General features: G+C 52.3%; 1 protein-coding gene and 1 non-coding gene across 4 annotated transcripts; both read right to left on the bottom strand.

The window, feature by feature from the left end:
- Positions 1–43: 43 nt before the first annotated feature.
- On the bottom strand, positions 44–161 carry LOC117094135. Its single transcript, XR_004441443.1, has one exon. It is a non-coding gene; the product is annotated as a U5 spliceosomal RNA (small nuclear RNA).
- A 10026-nt stretch (positions 162–10187) lies between these two features.
- On the bottom strand, positions 10188–17069 carry KIAA2013 (KIAA2013 ortholog). 3 transcript variants are annotated; one of them, XM_033228334.1, is made up of 3 exons: positions 15753–17069; positions 13195–14048; positions 10188–10926 (listed from the first exon to the last, which is right to left on the bottom strand). In XM_033228334.1, the coding sequence occupies exons 1-3, from the start codon at positions 16783–16785 to the stop codon at positions 10909–10911; spliced, it is 1905 nt and encodes a 634-aa protein (XP_033084225.1). In that variant the 5' UTR covers positions 16786–17069; the 3' UTR covers positions 10188–10908. The 3 variants fall into 3 exon arrangements, with proteins under 3 accessions (XP_033084225.1, XP_033084224.1, XP_033084226.1); XM_033228333.1 differs by lacking the exon at positions 10188–10926 and adding an exon at positions 10938–12014; XM_033228335.1 differs by lacking the exon at positions 10188–10926 and having other exon boundaries at positions 12729–14048; positions 15753–16968.
- Between the last annotated feature and the right edge of the window lie 4996 nt (positions 17070–22065).

Genomic DNA, 22065 nt, shown 5'->3' with positions numbered 1-22065 from the left:
ACAGTTTTCTAGCGTGCGTACTTTTAAATCTGCTCAAAGAAACCGCACTAAGAATGCAAGGCCTACAAAAAACTAGCGTAAAACTCAGTTTTTTTTTTCCCCACTGAAATCTTTCGTAAAAAGCAAAAGATTTATGTGATTTAAAAGATAAACTCCTGTATAGCTGTGGTGGGCGGCCCTCAGTTCTCAGGTAAGGACTACTCCCAACGGGCTAATGGTAACTTTCTTTCTGCCCAAAAGAGCTATTGACTTCTGCCTTTTTCTTCAGACAATTCTGGAACAGCAGTCTCAGTTTCGGGAAAGATAGATTGAAGGAAAAAAGGCATCTAGTAATTTTAAAGATGAAAATTATTTGGTGCACAATGCATTGTGGGTATGCAAATAAAGTCTCAGCAATCAAGCTCCAGTTTTGACAAACTGGTGAAGCCTAGGGACTCCTCAAAAAAAGGTTTTCTGTTGTTTTCGTTTTGTCTTAAATTTTTGACTTTTATGTTTGTGGGTACATAGTATGTGTATGTATGGGTTACATGACAAGAGAAAGGTTTTGTTTGTTTTGAGATGGAGTCTTGCTCTTGTCGCCCAGGCTGGAGTGCTGTGGTATGATCTTGGCTCACTGCAACCTCTGCCTTCCGGGTTCAAGCGATTCTGCTGCCTCAGCCTCCCAAGTAGCTGGGATTACAGGCGCCACCACCACGCCTGGCTAATTTTTGTATTTTTAGTAGAGATGGGGTTTCGCCATATTGGCCAGGCTGGTCTCGAACTCCTGACCTCAGGTGATCCGCCCGCCTTGGCCTCCCAAAGTGTTGGGATGACAGGTGTGAGCCACTGCGCCGGCCCCTGGGAATGCTGTATAGTTGTCTCTTCCCAAGGTTTTATTCTGAGAGAAGCCTCAGCCTTTCTCACGAGCAAACTTGCCCAGCGTTGCTGTCTCCTGGGACAGCCACAGAGCAGTCACGCTGGTCCCTGGCCCGGGTTTTCAGAGCTCTCCTCCACGTGTGTGTTAGTCAGGGTTCTCTAGAGGGACAGGACTAACAGGATCTACGTATATATGAGAGGGGCTTTATTAAGGAGAATTGACTCACATGATCACAAGGTCAAGTCCCATGATAGGCCGTCTGCAAGCTGAGGAGCAAGGAAGCTAGCAGTGGCTCAGTTCAGTCCCCAAACCTTAAAAGTAGGGAGCTGACAGTGCAGCCTTCAATCTGTGGCCGAAGGCCTGGGAGCCCCCAGCAAACCACTGGTGTAAGTCCAAGAGTCCAAAAGCCAAAGAACTTGGAGTCTGATGTTCAAGGGCAGGAAGCCTCGAGCACAGGAGAAAGATGAAGCCCAGAGGACCCAGTGAATCAGCTTTTTCCACCTTCTTCTGCCTGCTTTTTCTAGCTGTGCTGGCAGCTGACTGGATGATGTCCCCCACACTATGAGTGGGTCTTCCTGTCCCAGTCCACTGACTCAAATGTTAACCTATTCTGGCCACACCCAGAAACACCCAGATACACCCAGAAACAATACTTTGCATCCTTCGATGCAATCAGGTTGAGACTTTTTTTTTGTTTTCTGAGATGAAGTTTCGCTCTGTCACCCAGGCTGCAGTGCAATGGCACGATCTCGGCTCACTGCAACCTCTGTCTCCTAGGTTCAAGCGATTCTCTTGCCTCAGCCTCCCAAGTAGCTGGGGTTACAGGCACCCGCCACCACACCCGGTTAATTTTTTGCATTTTTAGTAGAGACGGGGTTTCACCATGTTGGCCAGGCCAGTCTCGAGCTCCTGACCTCAAGGGATCCACACGCCTCGGCTTCCCAAAGTGCTGGGATTACAGGCGTGGGCTACTGCGCTGGGCCAAGTTGACACTTAATGTTAACCATCACAAGCTGTTAGCGGAGGTAATGATTAACCCACCACTGGCTGCGGGTACATCCTGCAAGGGTGCCACCACCCAACTCCATGAATGACCTCTCTTTGACCTTTAGCAAGTCACTGTTTTTCACCAGGTCTCAATTTGCACTTTGTAAAACATGGTGATAAAACCGTTCTTCAGTTTTCAGCGTAACTGTAGACTGGCTAAAATTATGACAGTAATAAGGAGAGAAGGGATACGTCCATGGAAGGAATGATGATCTCTAATGTCACTGTTGCCGTGAATTAGGGCCGGAGCCCACCCTTTGTCCCTAGAAGACAGTGATGCGGGCAAAGAAATCCAATTCTTGGCCGGGCGCGGTGGCTTAAGCCTGTAATCCCAGCACTTTGGGAGGCCGAGACGGGCGGATCACGAGGTCAGGAGATCGAGACCATCCTGGCTAACATGGTGAAACTCCGTCTCTACTCAAAAATACAAAAAATTAGCCGGGCGAGGTGGCGGGCACCTGTAGTCCCAGCTACTCAGGAGGCTGAAGCAGGAGAATGGCGTGAACCTGGGAGGCGGAGCTTGCAGTGAGCTGAGATCTGGCCACTGCACTCCAGCCTGGGCAACAGAGCGAGACTCCGTTTCAAAAAAAAAAAAAAAAAAATCCAATTCTTGGGTGGGTGCAGTGGCTCACACCTGTAATCCAACACTTTTGGAGGCCAAGGCGGGAGGATCGCTTGAGCCCAGGAGTTTGAGGCCAGCCCAGGCAACATGGCGAGGCCCCATCTCTACAGAACAATTTTTTTTTTTTTTTTTTTTTTTTTTTGAGACGGAGTCTTGCTCTGTTGCCCGGGCTGGAGTGCAGTGGCCGGATCTCAGCTCACTGCAAGCTCCGCCTTCCGGGTTCACGACATTCTCCTGCCTCAGCCTCCCGAGTAGCTGGGACTATAGGCGCCCGCCACGTCGCCCGGCTAGTTTTTTGTATTTTTTAGTAGAGACGGGGTTTCACAGTGTTAGCCAGGATGGTCTCGATCTCCTGACCTCGTGATCCACCCGTCTCGGCCTCCCAAAGTGCTGGGATTATAGGCTTGAGCCACCGCGCCCGGCCAACAGAACATTTTTAAAAAATTAGCCGGGTGTGGTAGCATGCACTTGTGGTCCTAGCTACTCAGGAGGCTGAGGTGGGAGGATCACTTGAGCCCAAGAGCTCGAGGCTGCAGTAAGCCGTGATTGTACCACTGCACTCCAGCCTGGGAGACAGAGGGAGACCCTGTTTCAAAATAAAGGCTCCCTGGCTTCCCTACACCCACCCACCTCTGTGCATTCATTCACTCAGGCTCTCCACTATTTAGCTTGGCTGACTCCCATCATCTTTCAGTTTCCAGATTAGAGGTTTCACTTTCCTTCAGGAAGACCTCCCTGACTTTCAAGGAGAGGTTAGATGTCCCTGCCCCATAGTTCCACAGCCCTGACCGCAGTATCATCATCCAGTTTCTCATCTGTAGGGTCCAGCTCTATGGGGCTTGGCGGGTGTTCTCCCCGTGTGCAGAGACGAGAGATCGTAAGAAATAAAGACACAAGACAAAGAAATAAATAGAAAACAGCTGGGCCCGGGAGACCACTACCACTAAGACAAGGACACCGGTAGTGGCCCCGAATGGCTGGGCACGCTTATATTTATTGTATACAAGACAAGGGGCAGGCAGGGTAAGGAGGGTGAGTTGTCCAAGTGATTGATAAGGTCAAGCAAGTCACGTGATCATGGGGCAGTGGGCCCTTCCCTTTTAGGTAGCCGAAGCAGAAAGGGAAGGCAGCATACATCAGCGTTTTCTTCTGTGCGCTTATCAGAAAGATCAAAGACTTTAAGACTTTCACTATTTCTTCTACCGCTATCTTCTAAGAACTTCAAAGAGGAACCAGGAGTACGGGAGGAACATGGAAGTGGACAAGGAGCGTAACCATTGAAGCACAGCACCACAGGGAGGGGTTTAGGCCTCCGGATGACTGCGGGCAGGCCTGGGTCATATCCAGCCTTCCACGAGAAGCTGGTGGAGCAGATTGTTCCTGACTCCTCCAAGGAAAGGAGACTCCCTTTCCCGGTCTGCTAAGTAATGGGTGTCTTCCCAGACACTGGCGTTACCGCTTGACCAAGGAGCCCTCAAGAGGCCCTTATGTGGGTGTGATAAGAGGGCTCACCTCTTGCCTTCTTGGTCACTTCTCACAATGTCCCTTCAGCACCTGACCCTATACCCACCGGTTATTCCTTGGTTATACAACAAAGAATAATATTAAAAGCTAATGATTAATAATGTTCATACTAATGATTTATAATGTCCATGATCATCTCTCTATCTAATTTGTATTATAACTATTCTAACTGTTTTATTATACTGAAACAGTTTGTGCCTGCAGTCTCTTGCCTCGGCACCTGGGTAATCCTCCGTCGACACTCGTCTGTCTCTCCTGCAGGCTGCATTCGCTGAGATGTGTCTGTGTTGTTCCCCTTTGTGTTCCAGTCAAAAAAGATTCCTAGAGAGGATCTGCTCTCACACCAGGGCTAAGCTCCCCACACCAGTTTAACAAGCCTGGAAGTAAGTGCCGTCCACCAATGTCCCACCTGCTCTTCAGTGGCTCCTCAAGCCTTCCCTGCCCAGAGAGATTCTGGGATGAAAAGGACTAACCGTCCCCGCCTGGCAGAAGTTGATCTGCTTCTGGAGAGGTAAGCCTCAGCTCTTTGGGTAGGAAAGCTGAGGTTTTGTGTTTTTTTTGTTTGTTTTTGTTTTGTTTTGTTTTGTTTTCATATAGGATCTTACTCTGTCACATAGGCTGGAGTACAGTGGTGTGATCTTGACTCACTGCAACCTCCACCTCCTGGGCTCAAGCGATCCTCCCACCTTAGCCTCCCAAGTAACTGGAATCACAGGTGCGCACCACCATCATGCTCAGCTAATTTTTAAAATTTTCTGTAGAGACAAGGTCTCACTATATCACTCAGGCTGGTCTGGAAGTCTTGGGCTCAAGAGATCCTCCTGTCTCCGCCTCCCGAAGTGCTGGGATTATAGATGTGAGCCACTGTGCTCGGTCAGAAGCTGGTTACTCCTCACCAGAAATACCCTAAGATTTATTTGGCCAGGCACGGTGGCTCATGGCTGTAATCCCAGCACTTTGGGAGACCGAGGTGGGCGGATTGCTTGAGCTCAGGAGTGTGAGACCAGCCTGGGCAACATGGTGAAACTCTGTCTCTACAAAATATACAAAAAAAAATTAGCCAGGCGTGGTGGCTTGTGCCTATAGTCCCAGCTACTCAGGAGGCTGAGGTGGGAGGGTTTCTTGAGCCCATGAGGTTGAGGCCGCAGTGAGCTGTGATTACACCACTGCACTTCAGCCTGGGCAACAGAGCGAGACCTTGACTAAAGAAAAAAAAAGAAAAAAAAGCATCCACAGTCCTATGACTCTCTGTATTCTTGGTTTGTTATCACCAGAGAAGAGTTCCATTTCTCCACTGGAAAGATATGCCCGTATTGGTCTATTCCGGCTGTTCTAACAATATACCATAGTCTGGGCAGCTTCAAAACAGCAGAAATTGATTTCTCCTAGTTCCAGAGGCTGAAGTTCGAAATCACAGTGCCAGCATGGTTGGGTTCTAGTGAGGCCCCTCTTTCCGGTTGCAGACTGCTGTCTTCTCGTTGCATTCTCACATGGTGGAAAGAGGGTGAGGCAGCTCTGTGGGGCCCCCTTAGAAGGGCCCTAATCCCATTCATGAGGACTCTACCCTCATGAACTAAGAACCCTCCTGAAAGCGCCACTTCCTAATCCTATCACATTGGAAGTTAGAACGTCAATGCAGGGGCCTGGTATGGTGGCTCATGTCTGTCATCCCAGCACTCTGGGAGGCTGAGGCAGGTGGATCATTTGAGCTCAGGAGTTTGAAACTAGCCTGGGCAACATGGCAAAGCCCCATCTCTACAAAAAAATACAAAAACTGGCCAGGTGTGGTGGTGCACACCTGTAGTCCCAGGTACTTGGGGGAGCTGAGATAGGAGGATTGCCTGGGCCCAGGAGGTTGAGGCTGCAGTGAGCCATGTTCATGTCATTGCACTCCCGCCTGGGTGCACTCACAGTTCTCAAAAAAAAAAAAAGATTTCAACATAGACATTTAAGGAGGGGACACAATTCAGCCCATGTCAATGGCCATGGAGAATCCCACTTCCTCCTAGAAAAATCGTCCAGAGGAGCCACAGGCCTCTTGATTAGTGCCTTAGCTTGGGTCTCCTACCCGGGGCTTGATCTTGTGGGGACCTTCTGTTTTAGTCCATGTCATGTTGCTATAACAGAATACCTAGGGCTGGGTGATTTATAAAGAAAAGAGGTTTTTTTGTTTTTGTTTTTGTTTTTTGAGATGGAGTGTCGTTCTGTTGCCAGGCTGGAGTACAGTGGCATGATCTTGGCTCACTGCAACCTTCGACTCCCTGGTTCAAACAATTCTCCTGCCTCAGTCTCCCATGTAGCTGGGATTACAGGCATGCACCACCATACCCAGCTAATTTTTTTTTTTTTTTTTTTGAGACGAAGTCTCGCTCTGTTGCCAGGCTGGAGTGCAGTGGCGCGATCTCAGCTCACTGCAAGCTCCGCCTCCCGGGTTCACGCCACTCTCCTGCCTCAGCCTCCCGAGTAGCGGGGACTACAGGCGGCCACCACCACGCCCGGCTAATTTTTTTGTATTTTTAGTAGAGACAGGGTTTCACTGAGTTAGCCAGGATGGTCTTGATCTCCTGACCTCGTGATCTGCCCTCCTCCGCCTCCCAAAGTGCTGGGATTACAGGCATGAGCCACTGCGCCCGGCCAATTTTTGTATTTTCAGTAGAGACAAGGTTTCACCATGTTGGCCAGGATGGTCTCGATCTCCTGACCTCGTCATCCACCTGCCTTCGCCTCCCAAAGTCCTGGGATTACAGGAGTGAGCCACCGCGCCAGTCAAGAAAAGAGGTTTATGTAGCTCACGGCTCTGCAGGCTGAGAAATTCGAGGGCATGGTGCCAGCATCTGCCTGGCTTCTTTGCTGCCTCCTAGCATGGTGGAGAAGGTTGAAGGGGAAGCAGACACGTGTAAAGAAGCAAACCCGAGGGGCTTCCTGGTTTTATAACAACCTGCTCTCCTGGGAACTAATCCATTCCCACAAGAGGAAGAACTCACTCATTCCTGAGAGAGGATGCCAAGCCCTCCAGGAGGGATCCACTCATGTGACCCAAACACCTCCCACAAAGGCCCACCTCCCAACACTGCCACACTGAGGGCCAAATGTCAACAAACCATATCCAAACCGTAGCACCTTCTGAGAAGCCGAATAAAGTATGCCTCAGAATTGTCCACGCCAGGGACAGAAGAGGACAGCTTGTGTCTACTGGCTCCATGTCCCACGGGTGAAGCGTGGCCCCAAATGGTGTTACCATTTACATGCTTCAAGGCGACATATGCCTGAGTGCCTCGCAGCTTCCTAAAGATGACAGAGGCTGATGCTGGGTGCTGCCAGGACACTCATACCCGTGCAGAGCTGGCTGCCGCCACAATGGCAGGAGTCAACGTGGCTGAGAGAGGCCGGGTGCGGTGGCTCCAGCCTGTAATCCCAGCACACTGGGAGGCAGAGGAGGGTGGATCACCTGAGGTCAGGAGTTCGAGAGCAGCCTGGTCAACATGGTAAAACCCCATCTCTTCCAAAAATACAAAAATTAGCCAGGTGTGGTGGCACATGCCTGTAATCCCAGCTGCTCAGGAGGCTGAGTGAGGCAGGAGAATCGCTTGAACCTGAGGAAGTTGCAGTGAGCTGAGATTACCATATGGCACTCTAGCCTGGGCAACAGAATGAGACCCCATCTCAAAAAAAAAAAAAAAAAAAAAACGTGGCTGAGAAGATGTGAGATGGGACAGATGTATGGGGTGCAGGTAGATTTTCAGGGAGTGAACACATTTCCAAACCAATGTTTCAGCTGTTGGGAAGTTTCAGATCGTATGCAATTAAATTTTCCACACCAGATTTCAGGCCCTGAAGAAGCAACTTTAAAAAGGCTCTCTGTGGCTGGGCGCAGTGGCTCACACCTGTAATCCCAGTGCTTTGGGAGGCTGAGGCGGGTGGATCATGAGGTCAGGAGATCGAGACCATCCTGGCTAACACAGTGAAACCCCATCTCTACTAAAAATATAAAAAAAACTAGCCGGGCGAGGTGGCGGGCGCCTGTAGTCCCAGCTACTTGGGAGGCTGAGGCAGGAGAATGGTGTGGACCCGGGAGGTAGAGCTTGCAGTGAGCTGAGATCATGCCACTGCACTCCAGCCTGGGCAACAGCGAGACTCTGTCTCAAAAAAAAAAAAGAAAAAAAAGAAAAAGGCTCTCTGTGTGCAGCCAGCCTCCACTGGACCATGCAGATGGGACCCACTAGGGTTACTGCTTGGCCTGCTCCACTGTGGACCACCAGCATCTCCTCTCTACCATGGTGGCCAACTGGAAGCCCTGTGGACACTGAGCCATGCCACCGAAGCCATCAGACGCACGCCGTGGGGAGAAATGGCAGCGTGGGGACTCTGAGCAAGCCTGCACCAGCATCGAGGCAGAGTTTGCACTCCAGTCACTTGATGGTCACGTGGCCTTGGACAAATGATTCACTGTGTGAGGTTCAGGTTCCACATCTCTCAAACTGGGATCTTAACCCCCAGCAACCTCTTCACCCCAAAAGGCCGTGCTGATGTGAAATATCTAACACGTGCCGGGCGCGGTGGCTCAAGCCTGTAATCCCAGCACTTTGGGAGGCCGAGACGGGCGGATCACGAGGTCAGGAGATCGAGACCATCCTGGCTAACACGGTGAAACCCCATCTCTACTAAAAATACAAAAACTAGCCGGGCGAGGTGGCGGGCGCCTGTAGTCCCAGCTACTCCGGAGACTGAGGCAGGAGAATGGCGTAAACCCGGGAGGCGGAGCTTGCAGTGAGCTGAGATCCGGCCACTGCACTCCAGCCTGGGCGACAGAGCAGGACTCCGTCTCAAAAAAAAAAAAAAAAAAAAAAAAGAAATATCTAACACGTATGGTGAGCACTTAATCAGAGCTGTACTTTACAAACCTCAGTTTATGGACATTCTAATCATTATTTCTTAGGCACCACATACATAGGTTTTACTGTTTTTTTGAGACACAGTTTCGTTCTTGTTGCCCAGGCTGGAGTGCAATGGCACGATCTTGGCTCACCGCAACCTCCGCCTCCCAGGTTCAAGCGATTCTCCTGCCTCAGCCTCCCGAGTGGCTGGGATTACAGGCATGCACCACCACGCCCAGCTAATTTTGTATTTTTAGTAGAGACGGTGTTTCTCCATGTTGGTCAAGCTGGTCTCGAACTCCCAACCTCAAGTGATCCACCCACATCAGCCTCCCAAAGTGCTGGGATTACAGGCATGAGCCACCACACCTGGCCTTGTTTTACATTTATGGGAGCCTACAACATGCCCAGTTCCAAGTTCAAAAAGGAATGAGAGCTGCAGTTCTTGTGGTCCAACAGTTTTCCGTCTAATGTCACACTGTAAATGACACCAATTGCACCCCAGGAGGCTCCCACTCTGCAATAGGTGAACCAGCCCGTGGCCCATGGCTGGAAAATCACATGTCATAGCTCTGCACAATCCAGGGGAGAAGGTGCTGCATGGACAGAAGGAACTGGGGAGCCAGTGCCACTAAGAGCAGAGCTTGAGCCCCCTGTTTACTCTCGTAACCATCAGCTGTGGGCCAGACATTTGGCTCCTTTGCAGGCAGACCAGGCTTCCCAGTGAGTCATGCCGCTTAAAATGCTGTCTGGGAACGCAGAGAAACAGTCTAAACGCCGAGACGCTGAGGACAGCCCTGCAGGTGGACTGCCACGCCCGGCTCAGCCCCTTTTTGGTCCCAGGAGTAGACAGTTCCCTTCTCCTCCCCACAGAGGGGAGGCATCTGATGGTGGCTTCAGCAGACAATCTGGAGAAGGACCACTCAGGGTTTGTCTTGCTGACGTCCTATAGCCAGCAAAACCAGGGCAGGAGAACCCTGGCTCTTTAGGGCAGGTAGGGGAGAGGGCACCTTACCAGGGAAGGAGCCAGGGTAATTCAAGAAGCAGCCCACTCGGCAGGGCCACTCAGAAACCCCCTGGCGAGCAGAAAGGCGGCCACCAACACACCTTCCGGGCGGACTCCTTTGAAGAGACGTAGAACATAAGGGAAAGGAATGGCGTTGTGGCAGCCGGGCCGGGTGGGCGTCCTGCTTCTGACAGATCTAGTGCTGAGGGCAGACGTGGTGCATGTCTCCAGGTTTTAACCACACACAAACCGGTCATGGAAATTTGAAAGATATTTATTTAAAAACAGAACAAAAGAGCTTTGGTATTTCAAAACCTGACAATCATCAATCACTAGAAAGTTAAACACCTCCCCTGAAGCCCCAAAGTACAAAACCACAGATGTCCACAGGCTCATAAGAAAGGGCGTGCAAACCCGAGGATGACAGCGCAACCCGCAGCCTCCTACAGGCAGCAGCCCAGCCACCCTGGGGACCCCGGCCCAGCCTCGGGACCGTGGGGCCTCCGAAGGCTGAGACGGACATCCCTGCCAACACTCACCATCTACAGGGGATGCAAAAGCCATCTAGCAAAATCTCAACAAAAATAAATTAAAACTTCATCAAGAAAGAACACGATAAATTCAGAAAAGGACAGAACTTTCCCTAGACAAGAGTCTTTTCAAAAGACGGTCTATTTCCTGGGACAGAAGAAAGGGGGAAAGTGGAAGGAGTGAGTTCCATTTCAAGTATTTGCCATACAGGTTCGTTTTATTGAGTGGAAAGCTTACAAAAGGTCCACTGGCCCCTTCCCTCCCCACGTGACACTCGTTCCTTCCAATGCAAACTCTGGTGTATCCACATTCGCTTCTGCGTCACTGGTTTCCCCCAACAAGGCACAAAGGGCGGGTGCTTCCAAAGGATCCCTTGCTCCTGGCAGCAGGACTTTCAGTGCTGGGTGTCTTGTGCAAATGGTGGCTGAAAGCAGGACTGTTAGTTCACTCAGACACTGGGATCTTCCTGTTCAATTCACAAAACAAGTGTGATTATTGTTCACTGCCAACCCCAGTGGCCAGCTACAGAAATAGCCTATGGAGACACCCCTAGCGGCACCACACCCTGGCTCTGACCCAGCCTTGCAGAATGACCACGGACTCAGTAGCCTGGGCCCTTCTGGAGCTGAGTGTTCACTGGCTCCGCTCTGGCACGGCCCAGCTTCAGCCTGCGTCTGTTGAGAGATCGCTCAGTACCCCACGAAGGTAGTCTGGCTCATTTCCCCAACTGGGGGGGGAACCGAAGGTGCCCTCAAGAGCGAGGGCAGAGAAGCCACCGAGCAGCAGGGAAAAGCAGCCGCCTGCCAAACAGACAGCAAAACCCACACGATGCACATTTGGCGCCTGTCCTAGTGTAGCTAGTTCAGAGGCAGCTCACAAGGAAGGCCTCTGTGCGGTCCTTTTTGATCTGACTTTTGATCTGTTCTTCGAACTTGAGGAACTCAGCCCTGTCTCCCACTCTTCTGCTCTTTCAGGTCAAGTTCTGCTTCCTTTTCCAAGTCCTGGTCTTGGGCCAGAAACTAGAAGCCACAGGCATCCCTGTGGATGTGAGGGGCACTTCCCATTTCTCCAGGGTAGGATCTGGGCTCTTTGACTACTTGGGAGCATAGACGCAGAGCCTAATATACCTCTCTACTGTCACTACAGTTTAAAAAGAGAAGATAATGGAGAAAAGAAGAGAAGAGATGGGAGGAAGAGTAGAGGGGAGGAGACAGGGGGATGAGGGAGGAGAGAAGAGGAAGGGAAAAAGCTCAGCTCTGTGGGAAACATTTTCTTCTACAACTGCTAACAAAGGCCTCCCCCTAGAATCCCTGCTGGTCTTTCTCCGGGGAAAGCACAGAAGGCCGGGCGGCAGGGCACAGTAAGCAGCCTCACCCCGTGCCAGCAATGCTGATCCCAAGATGCTGCCCCAATGACAGTCTCGCAGCAATGGCCAAAATCCCCGCTACCAGGGGCAAACATGTCTCAGGAAACTGGAGGGGAATGCTTCTGTCCTGTGTCCTATGCTAAGGAGATGGCCACTCTGGTCCAAGGCCTGGAACAAGGGGCTGACCTCTGCATGGCATGAACAGGCACATGGGGGGAAGCTGGGGATCCCGCCAGCAGTTCAGACAGAGGTTTCAAGTCAATCTAGGGGCTTGTTGCAGTTATTTTTATTTTATTATTACTATTATTATTTTTTTGAGACAGTCTCACTCTGTCGCCCAGGTTGGAGTGCACTGGCATGATCTCGGGTCACTGCAACCTCTGCCTCCTGAGTTCAAGAAATTCTCCTGCCTCAGCCTCCCGAGTAGCTGGAATTACAGGTGTGCACCACCATGCCTGGCTATTTTTGTATTTTTAGTACAGACAGGGTTTCAACATGTTGGCCAGGCTTGAACTCCTGACCTCAGGTGATCCGCCTGCCTCAGCCTCCCCCAAGTACTGGGATTATAGGCGTAAGCCACTGCACCCAGCCTCATTATTATTTTTAGACAGGGTCTCACTCTGTCACCTGGGATGGAGTGCAATGGTGTAATCACAGCTCACTGCAGCCTCAAACTCCAGGGCTCAGTGATCCTCCCACCTCAGCCTCCTGAGTAGCTGAGACAAGCGTGCACCACCACACCTGGCTAATGTTTAAATTTTTTGTAGAGACAAGTCCTCGTTTTCCTGCCCAGGCTGGTCTCAAACTCCTGGGCTCAAAGGATCCTCCCACCTCAGCCTCCCAAAGTGTTGAGATTACAGGCATGAGCCACCAGGCCCTGCCTCTAATTTTTTTTTTTTTACTTTTATTTGCTTTTTTGTTTTGTTTTTTGCTTTTTTGAGACAGGGTCTTGCTTTGTTGCCCAAGCTAGAGTGCAGTGGCACAATCACAGTTCACTGCAGCCTCAAACTCCTGGGCTCAAGTGATCCTCCCATCTCAGCCTTCCAAGTAGCTGGGACTACAGGCACAAGCCACCACACCCGGCTTGCAGTTATTTTTAAATGCTGAGATGTATGATGGGGGAGGAGGGGAGGGCTGCCCTGGGAAGCCAGAAGACCATCAATTCACACCTGGATTTCCACAGCTTTCCCTTCCTTGTCGTCTCCTCTCAAAACACTTGCACTCTCTCTCTGGTGTCAAGGGCTGAGGGCATCAGGACACCCATTCCTGCCCAGGCCTCACCCCCCCTCGCCAGGCCAGCCCCTTCCGAGACACAGGGCTGAGAGCAAGGCCGAGGTCTCGGGTTTCGACCAGACAGCGGCTTCCTACCTTACTCCTGAAGAGGGGCTTGGCTCCAGGCCCACAGTACTCGTTGTAGATGAGTTTAAAGAGGAAGAGGTGGAAGAGGGTGATGAGGGAGGCCACGCTGAACCAGAAGAGGAAGGGCAGCCCAGGGTCCTGCTGGGCCATGTGCTCATCATGGGCCAGAATGGCCTTGAGGTGCAGCGTGTGCCGCAGGTCCTGCAGGTGTGTAAGGTCGGTGGAGATGTAGAGCAGTGGCGTGATGGGCTGTGTCACCATGACCGAGAAGGTGTGGCCCGTGGGCGCCGAGGTCAGCTCCACTGGCTCGTCCAGGCAGCCCGCCTCGCAGGCATAGATCTTGACAGGCTGGCCGCGGGACTCCACAGACACATGTAGGTAGGGCTTGCCCTCGGCGTCCGCCAGTACGGCCAGGTTGATATGGTCGTTCTTGTAGCGGATGCCATGCAATGCATAGCTGTTGTGCAGCACGTCGGGGTCAGCCTGGAACTGGAGGTGGTTCTCCGTGAACTGCAGCCCCCCAAAGCTGAGCACCATGCCCTGCAGGATACCTGGGGCGCCGACCTTCACCAGCCCCTTGCAGCCACGCTTCTGGAGGGTCAGCCTCCACAGGTCGGAGAGCTGCAGGATCTGCTGGACAGAGGACAGCTGTCCCGGCCACAGGTTCTCGGCGTGCATGGTGGCGTGGCCGCTGAAGCAGTGATCTTCATAGTTGAGCGTCGACTCCATCTGGTCTCGCTCCCTGTGGCTCAGGGAGGGGCTGAGCAGCGGGGCTGGCGAGCAGGAGAGCATGTAGTAGAGTGTCAGGTTCACGGTCAGGCCAGACGGCGTGTGGGTATCAGTGATCTTCTTCATTTCCACTCCTGCAAATGAAAGCTGCACGTTAAGGGGGAAGGACAGCTGGGAGGCAGAGCATATGAAATAAAGACCAAGGGCAGCAGAGGAGTGAGGTGTGCCTTAGTGATAAAGACAGCGGTGCCCGACTCCCTAAAGTATGGGAGAAAGTCACCTGTCTTGTTTACATGACCAACTTGAGCCTGTGGGCCTGAAATCTAGAAGCCTGTTAAAAAGTAGTGGGGCCTGGTGCCAGAGCCCAGAGGAACACAGATTTAGCCAGGACTTGGTGCCAACCCTATGGTCAGACCTCCTGCGCCAGATCAGTCACCAGTGCTGAGGCCAGTGTCAGGCCACTTCTCCTCTCTGTCCTTTCTCTCTCCAGTCCTGTAGCTTTATATATGTATTTAGTTATTTACTGAGACAGAGTCTTACTCTGTCGCCCAGGCTTGAGTGCAGTGGCACGATCTCAGCTTACTACAGCCTCCGCCTGCCAGGTTCAAGTGATTCTCCTGTCTCAGCCTCTGAGTAGTGGGACTACAGGTGCAGGCCACCACCCATGCATAAAACAGCCCTGGCAGAAGCATTCAATAGATACTTGCTGAATAAACACGTGTTGGGCCCCTTTGCTACTGATGGATTCAACAGCCCTAAGATTTAAAAACACATACACACACGACATTGTTTTGTAAAGATGACTATCCTCTTGCCCGGCACAGTGGCCCACACCCGTAATCCCAGCACTTTGGGAGGCCGAGGTGGACGGATCACGCGAGGTCAGGCTAAGTTCTGTATTTTTAGTAGAGACAAGGTTTCGCCACATTGGCCAGGTTGGTCTTGAACTCCTGATCTCAGGTGATCCACCTGCCTCAGCCTCCCAAAGTGCTGGGATTACAGGCGTGAGCCACCGCGCCCTGCCAGCACGTTCTAGCCTAAAAAACTGTCTTATTTTAATTTTAATTTTCACTTTTCTAATGTCTGCCTTCCTCCCAACTAGCATTTCAGCAAGCACCATGAGAACAGGAACTCTGGTTCCCATCTGCACCCCCCATGCATAGAACAGCCCTGGCAGAAGCATTCAATAGATACTTGCTGAATGAACTCAACTCTCTGAGCAACCAAACACAAGGGTTCAGACAATAGGAGCCCTGGAAACCAAAACCCCTCTCTCATCCAGAACGGGATTTTCTTTTCTTTAACAGTCAACAGAGAGGAGAGTTTTCATTGGGCGGGAGCATCTCAACCTGCTGAAAGAAGGCATTCTCCAACCTGTGAACCAGTTGCAGTCACAAATGCCAGGACGCACTTCAGCCTAGCAGGGGTTATGTCAAGAAGCCCACATCTGTCACCAGGCCGACTGCAGAGCTGAGCAAAGAATCGGGATCCACCTGCTGGTTTCACCTCTGCAAACTGACTCTAAAACACTTCACTCTGCTCAAATCAGGCCCCACCTACCAGAACAAATAGCAGAAAGACCTGACCTTTACATTCAAATTTCCACTACAGTCTCATAAAAACCTTCTGAGGTAGGCGTTATTGTTATTAAATACAGGCCCAGAGAGATTGGGCGACGAATCCCAAGGTCGCACAGACACTAGGCGGTTGAGCAGAGATTCAACCTCTGGTGAAACGCCAAGCCCAAGTTTTAACCACCCCACCATCACCTTCAGTGTCACCTCTGCAGATTTTGGAGGGACATATCTAGGGTGGACCAAGTGCTGACCAGGACTCACCTGGGCTGAAGAGCTGAGCCCAGAGGAGCTGGTGGTCTTGAAGAAGCTCCGCGGCTGGCATCTCCAAGAGCTCCAGCATTTCCTTCCGGGCCAAGTCCTGCAGCGCCTTGAGCTCCTTGGCTGCTTTGCTTTTGAGCACCTGGGAGTTAATGGGGCCAGAGACGTGCACCACCCACAGCACCGTCTCATCCAGCTGCGTCTTGGGAGCCACTTGGAGGCGGTCCACTAGCTTCTTGGCGGCCACCACCACCAGGTGCACCAACCCAGTGGGCGTAGGCGGGGACCGGCCTGAGTAGAGGAGGAATTGATGGTCTCCGACCTTCTCTAGGGTACTGGTGAAGGCCTTGGGGGCTGGGCCGGCAGTGGGCCCCACAGTCTGCAGCGCGGCCACGCGCTCCGTGGGGTTGTTGAGCTGGATGCGCTGCAGGTAGACGTGGGGTCGGCCCCGGTGCGCCAGAAAGTCCTCTTGCAGCAGCACGCAGTCGCGGCCGGACCCCGCGGCAAGGCCAGAGACGGAGGCGGGCCCGGGGCCGGCGGCCACGGGGCCAGGACCTGGGGACCCGAGCTGCAGGCAACGCACGCGGCGCAGCAACCCCTCCCGCAGCAGCAGCACCGCCTCTCCAGCTTCAGCCAGCGCGCTCAGCGGGCGCAGCTGCACGAAGGGCACGAAGTCCGGCGCCACGGCGGGCTCTCGCTCCCCGGGGGTCACCCACAACCGGTTGGCGGCCACGTCCAGAGCCAGGAAGCCGTTGGCCACCAGGGCCGGCACTCCAGGGCCCAGCGGTACCGCCTCGCCGCGCTCCCGCAGGCCGCGCCAGGCGCGGGTGGCCGCCTCCAGGCAAGCAGACGGCTCGGCGGCGCCCGGTTCACCGCGGGACCAGGGAAGCAGGTGCAGGCCGCCCGCCGCCCGCCGCGCGCCGGACCCCCCAAACCACAAAAGCAGCAGCAGGAGGCCGAGCAGGCAGAGGAGGCGGCGGGCCCAGCTGCTCGACAGCAGTCCTGGCAGCCCCTTCAGCCGCTGCTGCAGCCACATCGGGCCGCCAGGCGCGGGCAAGGGCGCGGGGGCGGCCGCCGGGCCCGCCGCCCAGCCCACCGGCCCGGCCGCCCGCGCCTCACTGCCCGGCCCGGACCGCGGCGCCCCCCCCGACGCCCGCTGCAACCGCCGCAGCAGCAGCCACCGCTGCTTCCTCCTTCTTCTCGGTGGCCTCCAGCCGTCAAACGCCGTCGGCCGTCAAGCGTCGCCGTGTCTTTTACGACAGATGGAAAACGGGAGGGCGGAGGGAGGAGAGAGAAGCGGGCCGGAGAGAAGGGGGCGGAGCCACGGCGGGGGCGGGACAGAAGCTGCCGGGGGCGGGCCACCGGTTCCCAGGCCAGAAGAGTGAAGTCCAGTAGAGTTAAGTGCAGGGGTCTGGGGAGGACTGGAAGCATCCAATTCACTCGCGAAAAAAACATCGACCCTGCCAAACCGAACACGTGTTGGGCCCCTTTGCTACTGATGGATTCAACAGCCCCAAGATTTAAAAACACACACACAACTTTGTTGCTGTAAAAATGACTATCCTCTCGCCGGGCGCGGTGGCTCTCTACTGTAATCCCGGCACTTTGGGAGGCCAAGGCGGGCGGATCACGAGGTCAGGGGTTCGAGACCAGCCTGACCAACATGGTGAAACCCCCTCTCTACTAAAAATACAAAAACTAGTCGGGGGTGATGGCGCATGCCTGTAATCCCTGCTCCTCAGGAGGCTGAGGTAGGAGAACTGCTTGTACCCGGGAGGCGGAGGTTGCAAGGTGGCAGTGAGCCGAGATCATGCCACTGCACTCCAGCCTGGGCGACAGAGTGAGACACCGTCTCCAAAAACAAAAACAAAAAGATTATCCTCGCCGCAAAAACACTTGGAACAATACGAAAAAGTGGGGAAAAAAAAGAGAGAAAGAGAAGAAAGAAGAGGAGGAAGAAGAAACGAAAAGGGAGGAGGAGGGGAAGGGGAGCCATCAGAGGCCAGGAGTGGTGGCTCACGTCTGTAATTCCAACACTTTCGGAGGCCGAGAGGTCAGGATTTCGAAACCAGCCTGACCAACATGGTAAAAACCTGTCTCTACTAAAAATACAAAAATTAGGCTGGGCGCGGTGGCTCACGCCTGTAATCCCAGCACTTTGGGAGGCCAAGACGGGAGGATCACGAGGTCAGGAGATCGAGACCATCCTAGCTAACACAGTGAAATCCTGTCTCTACTAAAAATATAAAAAATAGTCGGTCACACCTGTGATCCCAGCACTTTGGGAGGCTGAGACGGGCGGATCACAAGGTCAGGAGACAGAGACCACGGTGAAACCCCATCTCTACTAAAAATACAAAAAATTAGCTGGGCGTGGTGGCAGGCGCCTGTAGTTCCTGCTACTTGGGAGGCTGAGGCAGGAGAATGGCGTGAACTCGGGAGGCGGAGCTTGCAGTGAGCTGAGATCGCGCCACTGCACTCCAGCCTGGGCAACAGAGTGAGGGTGACAGAGCGAGACTCTCTGTCAAAAAAATAAATAAATAAAAATAAGCTGGGCGCGGTGGCTGACGCCTGTAATCTCAGCACTTTGGGAGGCCAAGGCGGGCGGATCACGAGGTCAGGGGTTCGAGACCAGCCTGACCAACATGGTGAAACCCCCTCTCTACTAAAAATACAAAAACTAGTCGGGGGTGATGGCGCATGCCTGTAATCCCTGCTCCTCAGGAGGCTGAGGTAGGAGAACTGCTTGTACCCGGGAGGCGGAGGTTGCAAGGTGGCAGTGAGCCGAGATCATGCCACTGCACTCCAGCCTGGGCGACAGAGTGAGACACCGTCTCCAAAAACAAAAACAAAAAGATTATCCTCGCCGCAAAAACACTTGGAACAATACGAAAAAGTGGGGAAAAAAAAGAGAGAAAGAGAAGAAAGAAGAGGAGGAAGAAGAAACGAAAAGGGAGGAGGAGGGGAAGGGGAGCCATCAGAGGCCAGGAGTGGTGGCTCACGTCTGTAATTCCAACACTTTCGGAGGCCGAGAGGTCAGGATTTCGAAACCAGCCTGACCAACATGGTAAAAACCTGTCTCTACTAAAAATACAAAAATTAGGCTGGGCGCGGTGGCTCACGCCTGTAATCCCAGCACTTTGGGAGGCCAAGACGGGAGGATCACGAGGTCAGGAGATCGAGACCATCCTAGCTAACACAGTGAAATCCTGTCTCTACTAAAAATATAAAAAATAGTCGGTCACACCTGTGATCCCAGCACTTTGGGAGGCTGAGACGGGCGGATCACAAGGTCAGGAGACAGAGACCACGGTGAAACCCCATCTCTACTAAAAATACAAAAAATTAGCTGGGCGTGGTGGCAGCGCCTGTAGTTCCTGCTACTTGGGAGGCTGAGGCAGGAGAATGGCGTGAACTCGGGAGGCGGAGCTTGCAGTGAGCTGAGATCGCGCCACTGCACTCCAGCCTGGGCAACAGAGTGAGGGTGACAGAGCGAGACTCTCTGTCAAAAAAATAAATAAATAAAAATAAGCTGGGCGCGGTGGCTGACGCCTGTAATCTCAGCACTTTGGGAGGCCAGGGCAGGCAGATCACAAGGTCAGGAGATCGAGACCATCCTGGCTAACACGGTGAAACCCCGTCTCTAATTTTTTTTTTTTTTTTTTTTTGAGACGGAGTCTCGCTCTGTCGCCCAGGCTGGAGTGCAGTGGCCGGATCTCAGCTCACTACAAGCTCCGTCTCCCGGGTTTACGCCATTCTCCTGCCTCAGCCTCCGGAGTAGCTGGGACTACAGGCGCCCGCCACCTCGCCCGGCTAGTTTTTTGTATTTTTTAGTAGAGACGGGGTTTCACCGTGTTAGCCAGGATGGTCTCGATCTCCTGACCTCGTGATCCGCCCGTCTCGGCCTCCCAAAGTGCTGGGATTCCAGGCTTGAGCCACCGCGCCCGGCCTCCCGTCTCTAATTAAAAAAAAATACAAAAAATTAGCCGGGCGCGGTGGCAGGAGCCTGTAGTCCTGGCTACTGGGGAGGCTGAGGCAGGAGAATGGCCCGAACCCGGGAGGTGGAGCTTGTAGTGAGCCGAGATCATGCCACGGCACTCCAGCCTGGGCGACAGAGCGAGACTCCGTCTCAAAAAATAAATAAATAAATAAAAATAAAAAAATAAAAATGCAAAAATTAGCTGGGCGTGGTGGCAGGCACCTGTTATCCCAGCTACTTGAGAAACTGAAGCATGAGAATCGTCTGAACCAGGGAGGCAGAGGTTGCAGTGAACTGAGATCGTGCCACTGCACTCCAGCCTGGGCAACTAAGAGAGACTCAGTCTCAAAAAAAAACCCAAAAAAAAAAAAACCCAAAAAAACCAAACAAACAACAAAAAAAAACTGACCACCAGAAACTAGAGTTCCCAAAAAATATTTTGTTAACAGACCTGTCTAGCTGCATGTACACCATATGCGGACACAAATCCAGCCAAGGGCTGTCAATGTCTCCACCACACCAAATTGTCTTCTTGATGTCAGCCCTAAGTTTTAGCTTATTAAATAACGTAAGACACTAAAGTCTCATACTTTGAAAATACCTTTAAATTGTGAATCATCGATGCAAAAGAGAAATTTTGCTTTGTATCCTGGGGAAAAAATTCAGTATAAGCACAGAGGCAGACAATGGGTGATTGTTTCCACTTTGGTTTCAGTATATTCCAAAGCCAGACAGTGCTTCCCAGTTGTTAGAAATTAAACGGTCATTTGAGGTGGCCTCTGGTGGGTTGTGAGCAGACACAGAAATGTTTGCTGAGGCCAGTGCCCTTTAGAAGGAGCTGTCCAGGTGATCCTACAGTCTGCCTACCATTTTTATTTTATTTATTTTTATTTTTTATTTTTTTGAGACAAGAGTCGCACTTTGTCCCCCCCGGCTAGAGTGCAGTGGTGCGATCTCAGCTCACCGCAACCTCTGCCTCCTAGATTCAAGCATTTCTCATGCCTCAGCCTCCTGAGTAGCTGGTATTACAGGCACCTGCCACCACGCCTGGCTAATTTTTGTATTTTTAGTAGAGATGGAGTTTCACAATGTTGGCCAGGCTGGTCTTGAACTCTTTACTTGTGATCCGCCCACTGTGGCCTACCAAAGTTCCGGGATTACAGGTGTGAGCCACCGCGCCCAGCCCTATTTATTTATTTATTTATTTAGAGGGTCTCACTCTGTTGCCCAGGCTGGAGTGCAGTGGCACAATCACTGCTCACTGCAACCTCCATCTCACAGGCTTACGTGATCCTCCCACCTCAGCCTCCCAAGTAGCTAGAACTATAGGCCCTCACCATTATGCCCAGCCAATTTTTTTTTTTTTTTTTTTTGCTATTTTTTGGAGAGGCAGGTTTTTGCCATGTTGCCCAGGCTGGTCTTGAGCCTCTGAACTCAAGCAATCCTCCCACCTTGGCCTCCCAGAGTGCTGGGATTACAGGTGTGGGCCACCACACTCAGCCTTCTTTCTTTATTTTTTATCAATTTTTATTTTAGGTTCGGGGGTACATGTGCAGGTTTATTACAAGGGGATATTGTGTGATGCTGAGGTTTAGGCTTTTTTTTTTTTTTTTTTTTTTTTTGAGATGGAGTTTCGCTCTTGTTGCCCAGGCTAGAGTGAAATAGCGCGATCTCGGTTCACCACAACCTCTGCCTCCCAGGTTCAAGCGATTCTCCTGCCTCAGCCTCCCGAGTAGCTGGGATTACAGGCATGCGCCACCACGCCTGGCTAATTTTTTGTATTTTTAGTAGAGATGGAGTTTCTCCATACTGGTCAGGCTGGTCTCGGACTCCTGACCTCAGATGATCTACCTGCCTCAGCCTTCCAAAGTGCTGGGATTACAGGCGTGAGCCACCGTGCCCAGCCTTGAGGTACTGCACTCCAGCCTGGGTGACAGAGCGAGACTCTGTCTCAAAAAAAAAAAAAGAGGACATTTTATTATTATTTATTTTTACTATTATTATTATTAGGGAGGCTAAGTGCTAGTGAGAGGTGATCGCCCATCTAGCCGCACAGAATATGGCCATCCTACTGAGGCCCTTGCTCTTCCTGGGGCCAAAAAAGGAAATGAGTAAAAGAAAAGGATGAAAATGAGAAAAGCCCCTCATGGCACCAGGCAGCTGCCCTCCAGGCCAGCTATCCTTTCTACACCTTCCCTAGAAAGCTGAGTCCTGCGCCTTTAATTGTCCACAGCACGTGCAGCACGTACCAGAAGTAACATCTGGACGGCAGCCACCACTGGTTAAAGAGACAGGTCCTCTTTCTCCATGAAGCTTGGGAAGGTTTCAAGTTTCAGC

This window comes from Trachypithecus francoisi, unplaced genomic scaffold, assembly GCF_009764315.1.
Source record: "Trachypithecus francoisi isolate TF-2019V2 unplaced genomic scaffold, Tfra_2.0 Lachesis_group12, whole genome shotgun sequence".
Taxonomy (NCBI): domain Eukaryota; kingdom Metazoa; phylum Chordata; class Mammalia; order Primates; family Cercopithecidae; genus Trachypithecus; species Trachypithecus francoisi.
Note: the sequence above shows the minus strand (reverse complement) of the source record. Positions and strands in the feature narration are given on the sequence as shown.

Coding starts and splice junctions, on each gene's coding strand:
- KIAA2013 (XM_033228335.1), bottom strand. CDS start 16,785: ATGTGGCTGCAGCAGCGGCTGAAGGGGCTGCCAGGACTGCTGTCGAGC. Junction 14,049..15,752: donor GGCTCAGCTCTTCAGCCCAG/GTGAGTCCTGGT, acceptor TTTCATTTGCAG/GAGTGGAAATGAAGAAGATC.